At 37.0% G+C, this 22672-nt stretch overlaps 1 protein-coding gene across 2 annotated transcripts in view; it reads right to left on the bottom strand.

The window, feature by feature from the left end:
* tmem240 (transmembrane protein 240) overlaps positions 1-22672 on the bottom strand; it is a 35912-nt gene that overhangs the window by 4359 nt on the left and 8881 nt on the right. For both annotated transcript variants that reach the window (XM_015387584.1, XM_015387583.1), the window contains exon 3: positions 10775-10983. In XM_015387584.1, the coding sequence (XP_015243070.1) occupies positions 10775-10983 (209 nt within the window). The remainder of the gene's footprint in view (positions 1-10774; positions 10984-22672) is intronic.

Here is a 22672-nt window from a genome sequence, read left to right as displayed (position 1 = left end):
CACAAGGACTGCTCTGAAGGGTATCCAAAGGAAAGGGGGCAACATAGGCAGGTTTTTCTCATTTCAATAAAAGGATGAAGTCCGGAGGAATAATAATGCAAGAAAGGAAAGGCAGAGCAAAGATGCAATTGTTCTGCTGCTTTAGAGCACGGAGGTGGGGGACGTTAATGCCAAGAGCCAAGTCATCATATTCTCTCCTTTTTCGAGTCATTTCCATTCCCATGTGTCTCTCCAAAAGAGCATCTGGCATCAGATATTAACGGCAAACTGGCGATAAGGGGGGAAAAATGTTGCAGCAGGAGGCATTGTTAGGGAAATGGCCCAGGAGTAGATTCAATAAATGAGCAAAGAGGGAGGAGTTTGAGATGGAAAAAAAAATGGAAATCATTGTGCATTTCAATGCACTGTGTATATGTGTGTGTGTTCCTCACTTGTAATTCCAGCTGCTCTCCTGTTCTATTTATAGCACCACATACGAGAAAGCGTGTGTGTAGGTGTGTGTTTATGTGTGTATGGTGGTGGAGATTTGACATCATCTTCATCCTTCCTCCTCACACACTCTCTTCTATTCCTTCACTCTCATCTTCTCTCCTCATCTCAGGGAGGCTAAAAGTGTTTGACCTTATAGCACTAAAGTCACAGCAACACGCACCAACAAACACATACATAGACTCAGAAAGCAAAGGGCTTTCCTTCCCAGTACAAAAAAATTATTTCTTCTTTAAGTCTTTTAAGCTTCAAAAATAATGGAACTTTATTTTACAGTGACACCACCTCTGCTCCCAATATGAATTGATAGTATCCATGATAGGATGGCTAGAGAAAAAGAACTATTTGAATGCGGTTCTTAGTGAAATCTAATCAGCTCAAATACTAAATAGAATAGAATTCAACTTTATTGTCATTCCACTGTCACAAGTACAGAGCAACGAAATGAATTCTCTGCATTTAACCCATCCCCTTGGGGAGCAGTCGGCTGCCAGTGTGCGGCGCCCGAGGAGCAGTGTGGGGTTAAGGGTCTTGCTCAGGCACCCAGAGTGGCAGTCTGTGGGAGTGGGGGATCGAATTCATAACCTCAGGATTCAAAGCCCTATGCTGACCACTAGGGCGCCACTAGTGGCCTACATTATTTAAATGTAAATAAAATAAATATAAAAATTAACTTTTTCAAATATTTTGTTTTGCAAATTGAAGTTTTGCAGATCACATTGGCTGGATCAAATCCTAAACTGGACACTAAACACTAACTCTAAGCACTTTTGCGCGTTCAACCCCAGGGTCTGGCCTGCCATGTTATAGACAGTCCCAAAGCTAGTGGGTAGGGTGAGTTGACCATTCGGCCCTTAAACAGCGATTATGCAATAGTGCAGGCTCACTGGAATTTGGCAGCGGGTGTAACTGGGACCTAATGGCCGAGGAAACACGTGCATCCAAATTTAAGTTCCGCTGGTTTGCTGACTATTTGTCACACTAAGAGAAATTACAAGTTAGGAATATGAAAAAAAAACTAACTCATTCCAAAGGGGAAGGTCCTCTTTGAAATAGTTTTATTTAACCGTATACATTTGTTTTACGAAAGGTGCAAATGTTGGACGTTATTTCACCCTATAGCCATGCACATGGGGCATCACAGTGTTGCCATAGCAACCACTGGTTTCCCTTGGAGGGAAGAGGCGGCCCCTTTCTCGTTTATACCCCATCCCCCACCACCACCACCTTCAATCAAGGCGCCTTATACAGCTGCAAGTGTGACTTCATTGGGAGTGACACTGGGTACTTTAGGGGTTAGTGGTTAGGGGGAAAGGATAAGGAAAGCAGTCGTTCCTATGGCAACACAGTGACGCTGCATGAGTGTGGCTGCAGCTCTATGACGCAGGTTAACATAACATCTCATTTTGACCCTTTTCTGAAAGTAAATGTGTGCAGTCTATTGTGGGCTATTACAAAGAGGTCCTCCCCTTTAGGAATTAATGGACGTCTTTTTAATTTTTTTTAACTTGTGATTTTCTGCCATTGTGAGAAAGATGCAGCAAACCGGTGGAACTTACATTTAAATACAGGTGTTTCCTCCACCAGCAGGCTGCTGTTACGCCTGCTGCCAAATTCCAGTGAGTCTGCACTGATGCAGACTCACTATTTAAGGGCTGCACGGTCCACTCGCCCTACCCGCTATGTGGTTTGGGACTGCCCTTAGTGTGGTGGACCCTCCTCAGGGATGCGTAAAAAGATGGTTAGTGCTCAAGGTTGGTGTTTGGGGGCTACTTTGGGATTGGGCCATGCAGACTCACTATTTAAGGGCTGAATGGTCCACTTGCCCTACCTACTATGTGGTTTGGGATGGCACTTAACGTGGCGGACTCTCTGCAGGAACGTGCAAACAGAGTGTTAGTGCCATTCTCTTCACTACTGGGGCCGGGCTTACCAGTGGAGAGAGGAGCAAAAAGTATTTCTATTGGTCTGCATGGATATTAGCAAAAATATTGTATTGGTCAATGTACATGTCAAGAGCAAGTGTTTTGAATTAGGCTTGAAGTGAGGAGAATATGATCTGTGAAACGCAATTGAGAAATAGTGCAGTTTGTAAAACTCAATATGAAAAACAGATATAAAAAAAATCTAAAATATAAAACCTGTAAAAGAAAAGAAAAAAATATGAAAATATACAATCTGAAGAATTATTTTAAAATACAATCTAAAAAATAAAATACATAAAAAAAATTACAAATAAATAATAAAAAATTAAAATAAAGAGATCTGAAAAAACAGCAAAGTTACACTCAAAACGTTTTTTTGATTAAAACTTTTTTCAAGTTTAATTTCTAGACTCCAAAGTCAATTTACAAAATGTCTTTTTGGCTTGCAACAATAATAGAACAAGAATTTAAAAGCTTTCCGCCAGTAAAATATTTAAAAGATCAGTTATAAACCAAAAAAATATCATGACAGAATCTCTACTTCTAAACCAGTGTGATGTGTGTACATCCTGTTTTTCATGTGTTTTTTTTCCACTTTGGCTGAATGTTCACCCATTAAGCATCATGTCTTTGGCTTAATATGTTGCATGCTTAAATAAGACAGAGAAAGCTAGGAGGACTAAAGATTTACAGCAAATCTTACAATCATAGCAGTAAGGAGGAAAAACTTCTAACACAAGATTTTTGATCTTCAATTGATGAAAAAATGAATAAGTGTCAAAAAATGGCTTTTTAGCTGTTATAATTATATATAGAGCTAAATGCTAGTTTAAAATCAAACGATTTTCTTTAGTATTTTTGGATTCAGTTAAAAGAAATGATGAATAACAGGGTGGGCTACAAATAATACTTTTTTTGTCCCTTATGTTTCTTGATCTATTTTATACTAACTGTGAATTATTTGTATTTTAGATTTAAGCAGACACAAGAATTATTTCTACAGAATACAAATCAAAAGGAAAACTTATAAATAATTTCATGAAGTCTGAAAAAATATAGATCAAGACCAACTAAAAGTATTACACTTGTGAAAGGTTTCTTCAAAGCGAAATTTCTTTTGAGGCACAACGCCTCAAAGCATGAACTGTTAATCTGATGATTTCCTCATCCTGCCTGAGGAGCTTTTCCGCGGCGCTCCCAGTTTCCAGGTCACGTATCACCTACTTTATTCTTAAAACTATAGATCTAGGCCAACACCACAAGGCAGGCAGTGATTTACAGAGAAAGGGAGACAACAGTATCTCCCAGGTTCTGTTTTTAAATCTGGCTGGACAGTTTGAATTAATACCAAAGGGTTCATTCATGAGAGACATCAGACCTTTATCCACAGTAACACAAGATGCTAAAGCCCTTTTAGAAGAGAGCGACAGACACAGATCAGTCTTGTGTGTGTTCATTGGTTGATGTAACAGAGATAATTATGTTTAATGACTGATTAGCCTTTTATTTCCTCTCTTGAGTCTACCAGACAACAGCTCATGCTGCAGAATACATACGGCGGCGATGAGCTGTACACCACATGTTCTGTCTCATTACATTCCTCTCCTTTTTTTTTTTCTTTACGGCACGTATCCTTTATTTGTCAGGGGGAGAGATGAAATGATAAATGACAGATATATTTCCCAGAGAGCGTGCAGAAGAAAAGCAGGAAATTAAGAAGCAACTATCAGCACAAGTTGGATTTTGAAACACAGAGTCCGGAAATGAGGCATTCAGAAAGGAGCATCAGATGGTGAGAGTGAAACATCTCAATCGTTTTGACGCAAACCTGGCTTGAAGCGGAAATCTGTAGCTAAAATCGATATGAGCCCCACTACTGTAACTAATGGAAGTATGACAGTGCTAAGCAGGATTTCTGGGAAATGAAACTACTCAGGCTGAATTCATTCTCAAACAGCCTTATTTTTCCTACTTGGAGCTGCAGAAATAATGCTTTGTCCAAATATCTGGAAATCTCCCGAAATCAACAGATTTTGTTACCAAAGTAAAGCTTAAAAATTTCACAAATTTAGCAAAAATATATATATATATATATTTTGAATGTTTATTTCTTCAGGTTTATTAAATTAAATTCCCAAAGGTAACATAGTCAGCTGAACAGACATTTTAGAATCAGTTAAAAACTAAGCAAATATTTTAAAGCAATATTTGAGTTCCTTAAAGGAACAATATGAGGAGCAGACACTTCCACTCCATGCAGTATCACATCCACCTAAAGGTTTTTACTTATTTGAAGATATCTAAGCAGGATCCTGGAAGATAAACCTCTCTGGTTTTTATCATAAATAGAGTCAAGATTTCCTTCTCAAGTTTTTAAGATTAAATTCAATGAACTCCTTTCAACTTGTATAGCAGTTCTGATGTTTTCTATTATTGAATCACATAAAACACATTCTTAAAAAAAAATAATACATGCATGATCATGTTTACTTTTTATACAAGCCATGTTTTTTACAGCTCAGTTGAGCCAAGAAAGTTCCTGTAGAACCGGATCTCTGGTGAGCAACAAACCCTGATGTATGGTTTGTGAGTTGCAGCGTTAGCAATATGACAAGGAAGGACATTTGCTAACAGCAGTGTAACTATTTCAGATGATTAAGACATTTTTCATGTGGCTTGTCTCGGCTGAATTCATGTGGAAAAGATACTGCCTCTTGACAGATTACTTTAATTGACTGGTATTGATCCTGCATCATACTAGCCGCCTCATAGATCGCCCGCCTGGTTTTTAAAAAGGCTTCCTGAGCTTGTTAGTGGGTAATAAACTTCACAGGCAAACAGAGTGCGGATTGTCGCTTTTAGTTCAGAGATTCATTTAAGAAGAGATACCACATATATATTTGCTTCCAGGGGGTTTAAAGCACATAGAAAAAAATACACAAATAAAAACTGATTGTTTGTGTTAGATACAACATCTGGGTTTTTCCTACTTTGATAAGTCCTAGAAATAAGAATATAAACTGCACATCGGAAAAGAAACAACAAAAAAACAGTATAAAATTCTGAACTAAGTAAGGACCCATAGGGCATGTTTACTGTCATGGCGAGTGGTTCATACCCCCCAAGACTGCAGAAGAATTCTGGGATTCAATCTCAATCAAATAGGTGTGTAATTCAAAGCTCGGTTTAGTCTGTATATTTTGCACCAGTATACCTGTTTTAATATTGTAGTTAAAGAATATGCCAGCTTGACTAACACTTAATAGGATCCTGGTAAAGATAAGTAATTACATTTTTACTGCACCAAACAAATGCACTGAAAGGTTTCCACAAATAGAAACAGAATTTGCTGCATTTATTGACCTGTTCAAAAAGTCCATCTGAAATATTTAAATAGAAGATAATTACTTCATTTTTTTATCCAGAATAACCAGCTAAAATCAAGAAAGTTTAATCTAATTTTATTTATAAATTATTCCCCAAAGGGACATAGTCACATTATATGACAATGTTCAATTGAATGTCCAATAGCTCACTATGGTTACATACAAAGTTTTTCTGAAAGATTAACACATCTTACTGACGTATTATGTGTTAGTTTTGTGTGTTGTGTTTAATCCTGGGTTTCTGCTTAATCTGTTATTAAATAAAGCCCTTCCTGAGTATTTACAATAACAAAACAGACACAATACTGCACATGTGCACAGGGGGTAAACAGGGAAGTAATGGCTCAGCCAGTGAGCAAAACCCAGTGAAGTTGAGAACACTATAGGCCCATTTACACTACCTTTTTGAAACCGTGAAGCTATCGGTCCGAGCACAGTAACTGAGATAGCAGTTGAGTGTAAATGGAAGCAAAACTGAACCGGACTCTGCCAGACACAGAGCCGCGCTAAACTGGTACTAGTTCATCAGTAGGGCTCGGCGCGGTTCAGTTCTGGCTCAGTTCTCAGATGGCAAAGAGCGCATGAGCAGACCACGTCATCTCCTTACAGTAATCATGAAATTTCAGACATTCACAAAAATACAAGCTTCGCTACCGTGCCACACAATTTCCAGTGATGATTCTGCTTAGCAGCATGATGAGCCTCAACGTCAGTCATTGCTTCCTGCGTCTGTAAGACCTGATTAGGCTATCTTTTATTGTATCTACTTTCCAAAGGCTGACTCTGTCAAGTAAATTCACTAAACAATGCAAACAATGATTTATCACAATTATAACCAAACTTCCAGAATATTTTCGGGGCGGCACCATGTTGTGACCGTCGGACACAGAGTCAGAATTTTTTTGAGAGTCGCAATGACGGTTGCAAAACCTTTGCGAGGGGGGTGTGGTCGCGCACAGAGACATATTTGATGGTTGCAGAGGCTATGCGTCAGAAGCAAAATTGGCCTTAAGGGTTCACTAGAGCTTAGAGTTGCTGTAAAAGGTTTTTCTTTAATTAATATCTGTTGGTCTTTGATGACATCAACCTGTCACTTTACTGCTTGTTTTGGTTCTATTAAGTAGCTTTGCCAGTTGTCGCCCTCTGGTTTTATGGCAGTTCTGTGGTCCTGCCAGCAGATGGCGCACACATCTTTTTATGTCAGCTAATTTCACCCAGTGCTGGGATTCTATTTAGGCTCAAAAAGGACTATCTATACACTATCAGGATGTACACCAAGTGTATATCAACTGATTTTATATGTTTTTTGGTCTATTAGTGAATCTTTAAGTTGATTAGTCCTAATAGAATACAATAAAATCTTTATTGCCCAGTAACTAATATTTCTGTTACTAATGTAAACTCGAAAGTAGTATAAGGGTGTGGGGTTTGTCATTTTATGAACTAAGAATGCTACAGCACTGACAAAAAGGTAAAAAACTATTTTTTTTTAAACAAACGTTCAGCCAGTCTGCAAAGGCCACCCAGACGTGAGAGGCTTAAAAAAAGAAGCTAAAAAAAAGAAGCAGGAGATGATCATAGGGCTTTTTTCCTCATCTAGTCAGCAGGTAGGTCAAAACATGACTCTTTTTCTTCTGTTCTATGTTCCGTTGACATAATCCTCTTACATCTTTGAGGTTTGCACTTTAAATGTTTCAGCCTCAGCATCAACTTTAATCGTTTTCTGTAAATCAGTAATTAGAAATATAATGTTCTCTCACCAACTCTTCAAAATGGTCAAGACAGGGGAACGCACATCTCAATAAAGGAATTTGTTCATTTTCATAAACGGCCACTTCTATCTTTGCTCTGTTAACACAAATTTTAATAAATTCAATTTTGATTTTTAGGAAGTCAGACATAAAATAGACTTGTATCCTGCTGTTTTAGCAACTTTGAGCTTTGCTCCAATGTATGAGGAAGTAGGTGAATCTTGAATAGTGCAGATTGAGTAAGTGATTAGCATAGTATCAGATTAAGGTAACTTTTTTTATTGTTTTTTTGTGGTTATCATCACAGCAACTGTTTCAAAACTCCTTAACAACATCATGAAGTTTTCATGGCACTGTCGGCCAGTTTCTGCACTGCTAGATAATTGTATCTCTGCTATCAGACGACAATAACGGCAGAACAGAATAAAGAACTGATTCCCATTAAAAGACAGTTCCTCTCTTTAAAATGAGATCCTCTCAGCTGAACCTCAAAGCAAAGGTAAAAAGGGGACCTGATGAGTAACAATGAGAAAGAAAGACCAAAGCATTTCAGTTCCACTTTATACAGACCACAACTGATTTCCTGTTTGGATTTAAAAGAATGTCATGTCTCCTTTCAAAGAATCAAACTTTAACACAGTGCCCTACTAACAAGGTTTCCAAGATGGCGGCAGAAGTAACTCCTCTTGGCTCTTTATTTTCTTATATATTGATGGACTCCCAAAGCTGGACTTTATTTCACCCAAATCCCAGCTGTTCACAGAGACTGAACATCATTGTGTGGACTAAGAGACAGAGGAGGCACCATCAATATAAGTGGGATGAACTTGGGCTAGCCCAAACAGATCTCTTCCTAATCATAAAGCTGATAGTATTCTAACATTTATCCTAGGATGCTTAGCCTTGATTTGTCGTTCTTCCTATGCTGTCCCTAGTGATTCAAATGGGTTTATCAGAAATGCTTTACTCCTGGATCAGAGACGTCCTAACCGCTGACCTAAGGTGGTGAGAATAGAGACATCTGCCCCACTGATTCTCAACACTGCCACGGTTCAGGACTGTGATCTCAGCTCTGTCCTCTTCCTTTAATTAAGCCACGACTGCTCTGCTATCCACAACAAGCATTGTTTTGAAGCTAGAGGGCAGCACCTTTTTGGTTTGTATCATATCTAACAAAATGAGGGCAGCAACAGAGAGGACATAGTGGTGCTCTAAAAACAAAATCATCCTGAGCACTAGTAAGACCAAAGTGGACTATAGGAGATCAAAGAAGACAGAAAATTAAGATTTTCTCTGATCTCTCCTAGACTGAGAACAGCAATGTATGTCTCAGTGGGACAATGCGGTATGGGAGCTGCAAGACACAAGGGAGGTGTTATGGTGGTGAACTCAGAGCAAGGAGTTTGTGGGACGCCACCTACCAGATATGGACTTGGTTTATGCTGCATGAGTCCAGAAAAGGACCAGAGGCATTTTTACCTTTCACACCCAACCAAACTGGGTATGCGCTGTTTGTCCCTCTTTAATCAAGAAAACAATTAAGGATTATATATTTTTTTTTTCTTTTCTTCATATATTTTAAGAGTCCTCTGAAAATTTTTCCCTTTAAAGTTTATTTTTATTTTTATTTTGTCTGTGTATTAGGGCTGAAACAACTAATCGAATAAGTCATTATTAATCGATTAAGGAAATAATCGTCAACTAATTTAGTAATTGATTAATCTGACACTGGAGTGTAGAGACGCTAAAACATGCCTCTAGCTGACAGAGCAAAATACTGTTTTAGTAACTATATCAAAATTGTAAAAATAAAAATTTTTATATTTTTTTGGTCTGTCTTTATGCTAAGTGGAAAAGCTGTAGTTTCACCTGGTTTAATTTAGCAAAAAGTCTTCCTAAAAGAGTCTTTTGCTTTCCGATTAATCGATTTGCAAAATAATCGTTAGTTGCAGCCCTACTGTGTATTACAAAACTCAAGAAAAAGATATCCTGGTTATATAATGACAATATGGACTCTTGGTACTTTATTACTGATCACAGTATGATTTTAACAAAAGTATTTTCCAAACTTCCTAACAATCAGTCAGACTCTCGGTTAAGAAATTGGTTTTTAACTCCATGACAGCCTGCTTCCTGTGAGAGATTTTAACCAAAAGGCATCATTGGGAGTCACATAATCTCCCATCACCATCAGACATGATGTGGGAAAGTTCTGCTATTAGAAATCATAAACTTGCCCAATTAATATTTAAAATTAATCTCCAGAACTGTGGCACATTCTGCATTTTAACAGGAGGCCAAAAATAATTTGGACGTCTGACTTTTTTACCCATTGATTAGATTTGTCTTCCTTGCTTGCTCTGTTTCGTCGTTATGCTTTTCCTGTGCCCTGTTCTGTTTATGGGACATCAAATATGACTTTTCCATTTAATTAAACCTATAAGATGTAGTTTAAGCTGGGAGAAATGGGAAAAAACAAATACCTGGGTGGAAAAAGTCTGTTATAATGAATATAAAGCACACTGCATATATGCATCTAATTCAAAGCAGATTTGAGTCTAATAGTTAAAAACTTCATTTTACACACAAAGGGGTGCTATCAGGCAAAGGCAGTCAGGTCAGCTAGCATGCACCTGAGGTGTCCCTTTTTTCAGGGACTTAACCATCCTATTAGCAACCAGAGTCTACAGTTCTGAAGGCTTTTTTAATTGGTTTTAGATTTAACTGGTTCACTGGAAAATCTGGGGAATTTAAATGGCTATTTTTTCAACTTCCTGCAAAAGTTAGCTGTGCCCATGTGACTCACTCAGCGCCACAGGTTAGAGCAGAAGATGCACACTTTACCTTTTTATTCATACAGTATAACACAAAGTAAATTTCTGCGTTGAAAATGCATAAAATAATGAACATAATTAGTAAATTACACAAATATAATCATTTCTTGGGTATTTTTGTAATTCCATGTGTTTTATATTTAATAATTGCAAATTTACTCTGATGGTGCTGCTAAAACTATATATATATATATATATATATATATATATACAAATTGTGCAAGGTTGGACGATGACAGATAGCATTAACAGATAGAATAACAACACAAACAGTTGCTTAACATCTCATTTAGCTTAAGACAGATTAAATCTATTCTTCTCCACATCTATAATGTTCCTTTTTTTTTTCGCAGCTGAATCCATTTGAAAGTAGACCTCCTCCATCTTACCGTAGTACCGGCTTGCCCTCCAGGCCCTGACAGCACAGTGCAGGACTCCATCGAGCCACAACAGCAGCCAGCTGATGCAGAAGCCCAACAGCAGCCCCAGCATCAAGTCCATCTCCTGCTTGGTCACACTGTCACTCACAAAGTAGTTCTCTGAAGAGTCCACCAAGGAGTGGTCCCCGTCATAAGGGATTACATAGTGGACATGATGCCTGGGTGGAGGACAGACAGGAGAAGAGGACAGAAGTGTTTTTTCAGTAATGTATACTTTAAAGTACTAACTGGCTGTACCCTTGAGGTTCAGAGATATTTTTAAAGTTCAATAAGGCCGCACTAATCTGCACTTTACAGGAAACCCCTAAAGCCATGTGAAGGACCAGTGGGGGTCCACAGGATGCACTTTAGGCCGTAAGTGTGTGGCTGACTTGCAATTTTAAATTTTGTGGAAGAAAGTCATTCCCTTTAAAAGTGAGAGAGAGAAAATCAGTTTCTAAAATGAATATTTAGGATGAAAGCAGTTGGTTTTAAGATAGATATGCACCGATCAAATACTAGATATCCGACGAACAGTGCTGATCCAGTCAGTAACACAGTAACAGACATATAATATAATAAAACTGATATATATATATATATATATATATATATATATATATATATATATATATATATACATTTGTTTCTTTTTGCTGCTAATGTATAGCTGATTTGTTCACAAAAAAAAAAACATTAAGTACATTTATATCTGTCCTAATATTTGCCTTTTTTTTGTTTATGTCAAGCGGTTTATTCATTCAACAATAGTATCAGATCAGTACCAGCTGACACGCTCAGCCCAGGTTCCGGTATCGTAATGGTTCCGAAAAAGCTGGATCGGTGTATCTCTAATTGGACAATTCATTTGCTATCTGCCTTTTTATGTTTTTTTTTAAACAAAAGGCATCTGAAAAAAAAAGACAAAATTTTTTATCATATTTTAAAAATGCCTTTAAATTTTTTTTTTGAGAACAAACAAAGGATTTAATATACACCCAAGCATCCTTGTTTTGCAACATATTCACCTGCTGCTTAACTCTATTCACATCTCACTAAAAACATAAAGGGACTGGAACAAAAATGATAAAAACACAGACTGGCTAAGATGCAATGAAAACCTCTCTACATAACATTTTGTGCCACAAACCTCCAAGGAGACATCAACCACAGATCAAACACATGCATTTACATCGCTTCGTCGTGCTGTCCTACTGTACAATGCATGATTCCTCTAAATGTGAAAACCTTCACTGACATTCACAGCCCTCCTGGGAGCAGATACAGGCCTTTCCCAGCCTAACAACACAGACAGATGTCTGAAGAACACGGCAAGAGCTCTGAGATCTGACAGCCGGGAGCGAGCACAGGTGCACTCTGGGATTTTACACTGATAACAAGTTTGAACTGATGGAGATTTCTGAAGACATCCTACTGCAGCAACGTAAAGCAGCATGTTTCAGGGATTCAAAAAGACCTGGGTGTGATGAAATGAACTGTCAAGCTTGCACAGAGATGCTCTGATTTTACCAGGCTTCAACAGGAAGCACAGTGTACCTCTTTGTACGTGGTTGCAGAGCCAGACCAGGACGTATTATTAAACAGTGCTGGGTACAACTGTAATTTTCCTACTGCAACTGAGAAATACAGTGTACTTCTTCACATCAGTGCTAATTAATATAGACAGGCTGATACATTAACAGCAGATGATTGCATTTTCTTCCTGCATCAACATCTGCCAATACACGCATGCTTTCCTGACCCACTTGTTTCACTGAGAACAGCAGAGATGATGATCAGGGTTCCTCTTCCCTCCATAAAAGCCATTTCATCCCACTGTAACATTATCAATGACCCCCACCCTGGACTGTTCTCCCTGCTGCTCTCTGGGAAGAGGCTTCCCAGCATTCAATGCACGTTCCAGCAGATTCCGAAACAGCTTCTTCCCCAACGCCATCAGACAGCTGAATGTTGAAAAACCAAATCATGTCACAGACTCTGCATTAAACTGACCATATCAATGCGTTTTTTTTTTGCACCATGTTTTTTTTTCCCCACAATGTTTATATTTGAACTCTGCTGCACTTTAAGAAAATTAAAATGTCATGAGAGCTGTACAAAACGATTTTTTTTGTATGCACTCTGTATATAAATTGACAATAAAAGTTTTCCTTCATTTATTAATCAATGTTAATTTTTGTTTAAATTGAGAATTATGCTATCATTGTGTCAGTTTTACAGATAAATAAAAGTTTGGTTTAAAAAAGACACATCCTGGGGACTGGTTAGAGTGATGGCATAATAATCGGTATCTGTCTTAAAAAGCTGTATCGGCCAATCTGTTCTAGTTATCCTTGATATTCAAAATGTTTTATGCTTAAAGGATACAGTAAGAGCATAAAGCCTTTTTTTCTGCTGTGAATAATTTTGTTAGGGTGAATGTGATTTTAAAAAGTGCACTTGTATTGGATAAATTAATGTTGGAGGATACAAAGAAGATATTAGTGGAGAACGATGCGCCGAGAAATTAGTTGCTGATTGGAAAAAATTATTGTCATAACGTTACTAACAAAATATTCACCTTAGCTCCAACAAAATTTGGAGCTAAGGTGAAATTGTGGGTAGTTTTTTTTTCTTCTTCCTTTTTTTAGGGATGCTTAATTTGTTCTGTTTCTGTAAAAAAAATCAATTAAAGTAAATTTTACTAAAACAACTCTATTGTGCCAATAAAAATCAGAGAAAGAAGTAAATTAAAGTTTGCCCTTTTTAAGCCATTCAGCCTTTGTTATATAAAACAGTCCAGCTTTGAGTTGGCAGCGATTTTGGAAACCTCAGCACCAGAGTGAAGGTTAACTGATATTAATAGCTATTCTAGTTAGATTAATCACACTACTTGGTAATATCTAAAGAAAATGCCCACTGTGTGATTTCTGTTTTGGGTTTAGAACAAAGAAATGTTTGCCAAATAAATTTCTCCATATTGTGCTGTAAAATGTGTTCCTGATCTAAATATTTTCATAATGATCAATCACCAATAATCCAACCCTTTATAGCTGCTAAACATTTTTTGAAAATATAACTGCTTTTTAATAGCTTTTTCCTAACTAATATTATTTGGACATTGCTGGTATTTCTATTGGATATTGATCTTTAAGTAAATTGAACATTTAATGGTTTGGCTTACTTCTGAAGTGTGCAAAAAATAAATAAATGGGGTGAGCTATAATTTTTCAAATGAAACAGTAAAAATTATTCTTTTATCAGCATTATAACATAGTACTCTAACTGTTTGTCCCAGTATTACGAAGATTGTGTCATAACGGTAGATTTCCAATAATTTAAAATTATATTTCTTTACAACATGTATTTTATTGTAAAGAATGTAACATATTGTTATTTTCCAGAATATTTTGAATGCTCAGCACATACATAACATCTCTGATCCTTTTATCTGTATTGTTTCAACTACAGCTTTTAAAGAAAACTGAAATGTTAATTCTCCTTTTGATTGCACAAACTACCAAAAACAAAACATTCAATTTCCTATTCAAACTTTCTTTTCTATTTCTAATCATATAAACATGTAATAAGTTGAATTTTCAAGAATGTTCCTAGTTTTTTTGGAAAGCTATAATGATTTTAATCCATCTTCAAAGTATGTCTGACAGATTCTTTAGAAATGCAACAAATAGATTTGTACAAAGAGGACAAATAGAAGTGAAGGACACAAATATATAAAAGATAAGCACTGCATTTAGAAAAAAACCTTCCTCAGACAATGGCTTCATTTAATACCAAATGATTTCCCTGAACAATATACCAAACATTTTTTTTCCAAATATACCAAAATTCAGATTTATTTGACTTTTCATTAACTATTGAATCGTTCCATCTGCATCCTCCATTTAAAAGCCAGTGATTAAATCTCCTCCCACTCAAATATTCAAGCTATGACGGCAGCTATTGTTCTTCAGTTTTCAATCTATCCGAAAGGGTTCATCCATATGGCGTCCAAATCAGAGCATTGACAAAGCCAAATAAGCTGACACATAAAACCGTGTCCTCGATGCAGCTAAGGTGAATGCTGGCGGGCGTCCTGGCACCTCTACGCCTCACAGATGGAAGGGCAAGCAGGCAAATCCCGAGCTTTCCCCGTATTTAAGGTTCCTGCTGTTTGCCTGAGAGCAGATGACTGAAGGGGGTCCATCCGGATCAGTGGAAGACAACCTGTGGTTACAGTAACCTGAGTGCTAACCGGAGCAGTGCAGCTTTGACTGATCACGCAGTCTAGGAGCATAAAAAACTAACTTCCTCATTGCAAGAGCTTTAAACACACTTTCTGAAATCACAAGCAGCACAAAGGACAGTTGGAACACAAGGACTGCTATTTATGAATCATAACAGAGGAAAGCTGTTCTCACAAACTCCTATGTTCAGGAGGCCTACTTTGGTTTGTAAATGTATTCCAATCAATCGCAACTTTATTTAATGTGTATTCAAGGTGACTCAAGGTAACAAGAACAATATACAGTACATATATATATATATATATTTTTTTTTTTTTTTCACAAACACTTTTTTAGTTAAAGAAAATCTTTTAGTGTATTTCTCTACTAGTTTTATCCATTTGGGAAAATATAAGCATCTTTTATCACTGTTTAGGTCTTGCCATAGATTCTTTGCTCCATTTCAGCCTGGACTTTAACTAGGCCACTCTGACACTCAGTTATGCTTTGAGCTGAATCAGATTTTACCTTGATCACATGTTTATGATTTTTTTTACCTGGTGCTGACCAGCTTCTCTGTCAACGTTTTAGATCCCCACATCATGATGCTACCACTACCATATTCAGCTTCTACATGGCTTGTGGTTAACTGCAATCAGGATTTCTTAAGGCCCTTTCTCCCAACAGTAGCTTTCTTCTTAATACTCATCAATGCAGGCTGAATTTGGGGACTAAATAGTTAGTATTTGTCTTTTGAACAGACTTTAAACAAACTCCTTCAAACTTATCATTAGCGTCTCTGCTGGGTGTGGAATTGATGCTCCCCTTACCTGGTCTGTTATGGCTTGTCAGATGCATCGGTCTGACTATACTCTTTTTGGAGCTCCTTGAAGGGTTTAACCTCTTATGGATGGATTAAACTAACTAGCTAAATATAGTTAACAGGATTAAGCTGATAAACTCAGAAACGTCTGAATCTGAGGTAGGTTATACATAAAAAAAATAAAAACAGGCTTGTAGATGATTTTTCAGTAAGATTCACAAATGCTCAGATTCACTAGAATGAATGAATAGAGATTAGGAAAATGAATCATATGTATAATTTAAGTGTTATTATAAAAAAAATCAATTAAATGGATTTATTTTTAGTTGCAAAATCTAATACCATGATAACTAAAAGCGATTATAAGAGATTATTCAATACTTCAATACTCTAAATCAGGGGTCTTCAACGTTTTCCAGGCCAAGGACCCCCAAACTTATGGTGAGATGGAGCGGGGACCCCTAAATATATATTGTATGAAATAGTGTTCTATCAAACTGATCGTATAGTCACTCTATTACAGATGGAGTAATGTAATGAAAGTAATTTCTCCCTGGGATTATTAAAGTATGTCTGATTCTGATTCCTGGTTGACGGGACAGGTGTTGTGAATGAAACGGTGCCCAGCTTGAAAGAGCTCCTGTGTGTCGTATTGAGATTGGATCCCAGTTTTCTTTTTTTCAAAAGAAATTCCTCTAATTTTTAAACCTGAATGCATCATGTTTTTTTTTGTTCTAATTCAGATTTTATAGAAAAATTTAATATTAAGTTAAATTAAGTCAAAAATATATAAAATTCCAAAATTATAGAATCCTGGCCCCATGTACATTTGGTCTAGAACCACCACTGGCATTGATGACTGAAAGACATCTTCTGTCTCCATTTATCTGTTTACTACAGTGTGTTGAATTCATGTTAATGTGGATTTAAAGACAGTTCAATTAGTGGAAAAAATTGCAGGGGGAATATTAAAAAAAAGTCTAATAAACCAAAACTTTCACGATCCCCATGCAGTACCTCTGGGGAACCCCTAGGGGTCTAAATGTTAAAGACTGGATGGCAGATAATCAAATGCTTTCTTTACATTTCAAACATTTATTTGTTGTTCTTAAAATGGTTTAGCAGCTCCTAAAGTGCAGCAATAAAAATTATAAAGTATTTAACTGAATTAAAATCACTTTAATAATGTTAACCCAATGATGGTTCAAAAGCACACGATGAAGATAACATTTTTAAGTTTTTTTTTTTTTTTTTTTTTTTTTAAGGCCTAGTGACTCCTGGGACCTTGCAGCAAGTAAACTTTCCATGAATCGCATCAATTTGGAAAGCTTAGATGATAAAAAAGCGATTCTTTTTAAAAATCCTTAATTTTGTCTAAAGATTAGATTTTGTCCAAACTAAAAAGCAACAAATAGTTAAAGGTATAGTGGAGGATGCTCTTATTCCTGGTGGATCATCTAAATAAAAGGTTCTCCTAATTGTCAATCATTCTGGTGATATGTTGACATAAGGCCGCCCGGCGTGCTCGTCCGAATTTTCACATACCTCTGGTGAGTCTGATATATAAAAAAAATTGCAAATCTTCTTTTGGAAAGTAAGCTTGTATGAGAAATGCAAACAGCAACTTTTAAACAGAGGGTGCATGAGGAGAAATGAGCTTGTGCACGCTCTCGCACACGTTTAACAGGCGTTCTCTCAGGGGAATGGGTACAGGGTTATGCATGTGCAATTTTTTTGAACTGGAGAGGATGGTCTTTTCAAAAATTCGCGAAAATCCTCCACTATACCTTTAACATATTGATATTGAAATGTTTATGCAGTTCCTTAGATGCCTATAGTCTCTAATTAGCTCCATATCTGAATTTATATGTATTCTAGATGCAGTGTTGAAATTGATAATTTTTATTTAATCTAAAATCTCATTGATAGTGAAAAAAAAATGATTTACTTTATTGTACTACCGGGTGCAAATTCTACTTCTCCAGCATGTTCTCTATGAGCTGTCTATTGTTTTGTTTGATTCTCACTATGCAGTTTGCATCTCTAATATCCTTTTACAAACCCTGAGGCTCCAAAGGACAACTGATTTTGTACTCTGATTAAATTAGATGCAAGTGGACTCACTTCTGCTAAATAGGAGTCTTCTGAGCTAATTAGCCACACTGTATTTTATTTATTGGTAAAAGAGTAAAGGAGGGTAGCAAAAACGCACATCTATGTTCAGATTTAAATGGTTAAAAACCCATTTTAGAGATTGCATTGCTTCTGCTTCATAATTATGTGCCACCTGGCATCAATCTATCAAATTAAATCTAAATAAAATACATTCTGGTTGCAATACGACAAATTATGGAAAATTATTACTTTTGCAAAGGGTCTGTTGACAGTCTTTAATCTTTCTAAACTGAATACAGGCTGAAGAAACAGCTTCATAATGTTGCCAATGAAGTCTTAACACATAAGCCCCCACACTGCTGTTTGGTATCATTGGTAATCTCATCTTTATGGTCCAACACGAACTGGTCAGGACTGAGTCAGTATTAAACATGCATCCTTCTGAATTTTCTCTATAAAGTTTTTGTTGTTATCGCAGCATATGATGATGTAGAACCACTTTCCTTTTGCTTGGAACCTGATCAATAACCATTCATTCTGATTAAACCCAGTTTGGTATATTAATAATGAGTGTCTTGCTCTTGTTTTTCCACACTTTAAAGATGCTCTCTCTGTGAGAACAAACAGAAGCTTTCCTGATCAGCAGCCAGCACCTTTAGCGCCCTCTTTAAGGAAATTCTTCCGAACACTAAACTGTTCTTGGTTTAGGTCAATTAGGATAGGGTTACCAAAGTAATAACTTAACTGTATTACTTTGATCATCTGTTTACATGATCCCTTTCAGGGTTTGTCACAATAGTTTGATGATATTTTGCCCATTCCTGTTGGAATAAGCGAGCCTGGTTTGTTGGCCACACAAAACCGCTGAGATGGACCCTATGATAAACAGGACATCCTGTCAGGGTCCTGGTGATTGTTCCTATTTTCCTTAGTTATCCATTTGTTGTCCTCTGCTGCCCTCTTGTGTCCTCCCTTGCTCTGTTTCTCTGTCCTGCCAAGCACCTGTTGCCAATTTCCTCGTCAGCTCACCTCTGTCTCTGTCCCCTTTAAAAGCCCTCCCTGTTCAGTTCCTGTTTGCTGGATCCTCGTCAAACATCCTGTCTAACTTCTGTCTGTGTACCTCGTCTCTCCCTGGCTCCTAGTTTGGATTTACCACTGATGTCTCCTTGGTTCAGGTTCGTTTGCTGTTTTCTTTTGGACTCTGATTCCTGCTCCTGGATCTGTGAACTTTAATAAAACCACTTTAATTCACCTCTGCCTACTGGTCTCTGCGTTTGGGTCCTCCATACAAACACCAATTCATGACACATCCAACAGGATAGGAAACAGAAGAAAGCAGAAGCAACTCATAGAGATGAGATACTGTGGAGGTGTGATTATAGTGACATTGACACCATGTGGCAGTAATCAGAGGAATGCAGAGGGGGTGACATAAGAGTCTACTTAATGGGCAGTTCTTGACAGCGGCCAAAAGGGGCCGGTGCCTCTGTAAAAACCTGTCCCGGTAACTGTTATGGCCCCTGTGCTGGAGTTGTCGCATCAGATAAATTATGATTATATGCATATATTTTTACCTTTACAGTTATTTTTAGGCCGTTATTCAAAACTAAGGTGTTGAAGTTTTATCTTACCATATTGAGACAGTATGACAGTTTTGATCTGCTTCATCTGGGGTTTCCAGGGTCGAAAATGGCTCTTTGGTTCTGCCTCTCACTTATTATATCAAATTATGAACTTTGGCCCTGTCTTTTTAAAAAAGTTTTATTTTGTTTTGTGCCCCTATACAAAACGATTTAATTCAGTTTATCTATATAGCGCCAATTCACAGCCCATGTCATCTCAAGGCACTTTACAGTTCACCAGATCATACAGTCAAATTGACACTGGCCCAACCCTGGCCCCCAAAGTAATTTTGGTCTTTAACTGTTACTGGTCTACTTTAAGTGGATAACTGAGAGGAGGTGACTTTTAAAAACAAGAATGGGCAAAGAGACAACTAAATAAGGTGCAAAAGGACTTTTTAAATTAGTCCTAAAGACAAATGTAAAAATACATGTCCAAACTTAACTAAAATGCAAATACCTAAGTTAAAATGATAGACTACCATGAAATACTAAGATCATCCACACAAATTCCTAAGGATCATGACACTTGTTGGGGAGCTTGAGCTCATTGCTGTCCAGAGTTAACCTGACAACAGCCAGATGCATGTCTCGCTCCGCCCAGCTCCACTCGGAGCGAGACATGCATCTGGCTGTTGTCAGGTTAGTCCAGAGTATCAATACTGCAAAAAGTATAGATACTCAAACTCTGTATCCGAATTTAAAGCTAATTCTGGATAGCATTGACACAGAAGACCAGTGTTGTTTGCATATATTGTCGCTTTTAAGATTAGATTTCTGGGTTATTTATCACATTTATTTAACTAACATTTATTATTCTGTTGAGAGGTGTGTTTTGTGGTGAGAGTTTTTAAAACAATTTTTTTAACACCTTTAGCTATTTTTTTTTTCAGATTATTTCCTGGATAATGCTATTGAGTTTGACTTTTTGTATTGTGACAGCCCTACATCTCCATACATCTGAATGCCCCATCTGTGGCCAAGTCTTAACTTTCCAGCTTGTACCTTAAGAAATTGGTTCAACATCAGCACATCATTTTATTTTGTCATGCTGAGGAAAAAACGTTATGACCTCATTAGTGCCGGTTGCTTTATTGATAAAGTTAGAGTTTGTCTAGTTTCCAAAACAGCACATATGTCATTAGATAATATGACATAGGTCTGCTGGTATTAGAATCTTTGACCACAAAGCTATCTGCAATCTGGATTTTTTTAATGTTGTTTTTTGAGTAATGGCTTCTTCCTCAGTCAGTGGCATTTCAGTCCATGTAAAAAAATTACATTGCAAGCAAGGTGAGTTGTCACAAGATTTGTCAGTTCACAGCGTCTCGAAAAAGCATCTTACCAGAAGCCAAAATAACACAGAATACAGAAATATTTTTAACCATTCTAGTTTCTTAATTTCTTTTTGGAAAAAAAAAGAGAAAGGACACGGTTTTTGCTTTTGTGGATTGGAAACATGTTGACGCGTTCCTCTAGACAGGATTTGGAAAGAGTTAAATTTATTGGTTTACTCGGCTAGTTGTGAAACAAATCAAGACGCTCCAGAGGGATCCTATTGTGCCTCATTAGGTTGCTCTCATGGACAACCAAGTGGCTGAAGATGTAAAGCTGGGCATTGCTGCTGTAAAACTTGCCAACACTGACGAAAAATCCCAGGCAGTGATTACCAGCTGGTATTTAGAAACCAGGAGTCATGGCTGCTCTACTCTACGCTTTCATCAGAGGTGTACCAGGAAAACCTTGTTAGAATTGTCATGGACACGCCACATACAAACGGTATGTAAACTCAAAACATAAATACGCTTACATATAATATGTCACAGCTGCTGCTGCGAGTGGCTAAAAGCTTAACAGGGAAGGCGGGTACCAGTTGGTTTATCCAATGAGCTCAAAGAATTGTATTGAATGACCCTACCTTTTGAAAACACTTTCCACAGGAGCCTTTCCAGATGGATTATGTTTAGAATTCAAAATGAGGTACATGTATCAATCTGGTACCAGATTAGGATAATGGCTAAAGCATGTGGACATTGAACCAAGCCAAACCTGTTGAGGACCATGATTGGCTTCCTAATATACAGTGTTTCGAGTAACAGTGTTATTAAAATAACAACATTGGTAAGTGTGTTAATTTTCACAGTAGTTTTACATTAACTAATCTGACTAGTTACTTTACATATATTGGTAACGGGATTTATTACTTGCCCCTAAGTGTCGATGACGGCTTTTCTTAAACTGGATGCTCCTCTGAAATCAGGGCAAAATTATTGTTTGATTTACTGAATATTTTCAGTAAAAGAGACTCTATCCATATCGGTTACAAGCAAATCTAATGCAGCTCCTCATCTAAGCAGTCAAAAACATTGACAGCTAACTAGTTTTTTGACACATTGTCTACTTTAATTCTTCATTGATATAGTATAGGCTACTAAATTCACTTGCATGTTTTACTCTTTATCTTTTACATGAACATGCTGTAAATTAAGAGTATTACTTTTTATCTGGAATGGTGTTATGACTAAGTATATTTTCTGAAATTGCTTGAAAAAATGATTTCTTTTTCAGAGTTATACCTATGTTATAGGCAACAGAAGCCTGTTAACTTTGGTCAATATCAAGCTTTAAAACATATAGTTTGCCTATCATTCTTTTTTTAATAAACATGAAACACCTATAATGGATTGAAATTCAGTGTATTTACTCATCCCCACAACACACAGCAAAAGTAGGTATATTAGTTTACAATTTTGGGCAATTGTTATTATACTCATTCATTAATATTCCATGTTTTATATTGCGATAGCAGGAAATTTATGCAAATCTATCCACATTTTACATAATAAAATGTGTCATTGTTATTGTTTTTCATCTTTTTACTTTGATTGTGTACTAACCCACGTCCTTTTTGTGAGAACTGGTAGTCACTCTGTTATTAAATGTGTCCAACTCTGCTGATATTTCATCATTCTACTTCATTCTATCTGTATTCTCCCACTCTGCAGAATCTGTTAGTTCTATCTCTAACGTTATGCTCTCTCTGCTTTTTCTCATAGTAGCTTCGCCTCGTCTGTTCCTGTTT

Source organism: Cyprinodon variegatus, unplaced genomic scaffold, assembly GCF_000732505.1.
Source record: "Cyprinodon variegatus isolate N-32 unplaced genomic scaffold, C_variegatus-1.0 Scaffold399, whole genome shotgun sequence".
NCBI lineage: Eukaryota > Metazoa > Chordata > Actinopteri > Cyprinodontiformes > Cyprinodontidae > Cyprinodon > Cyprinodon variegatus.
The sequence above is the reverse complement of the archived record's forward strand: the minus strand, read 5'-3'. Positions and strand labels throughout refer to the sequence as shown.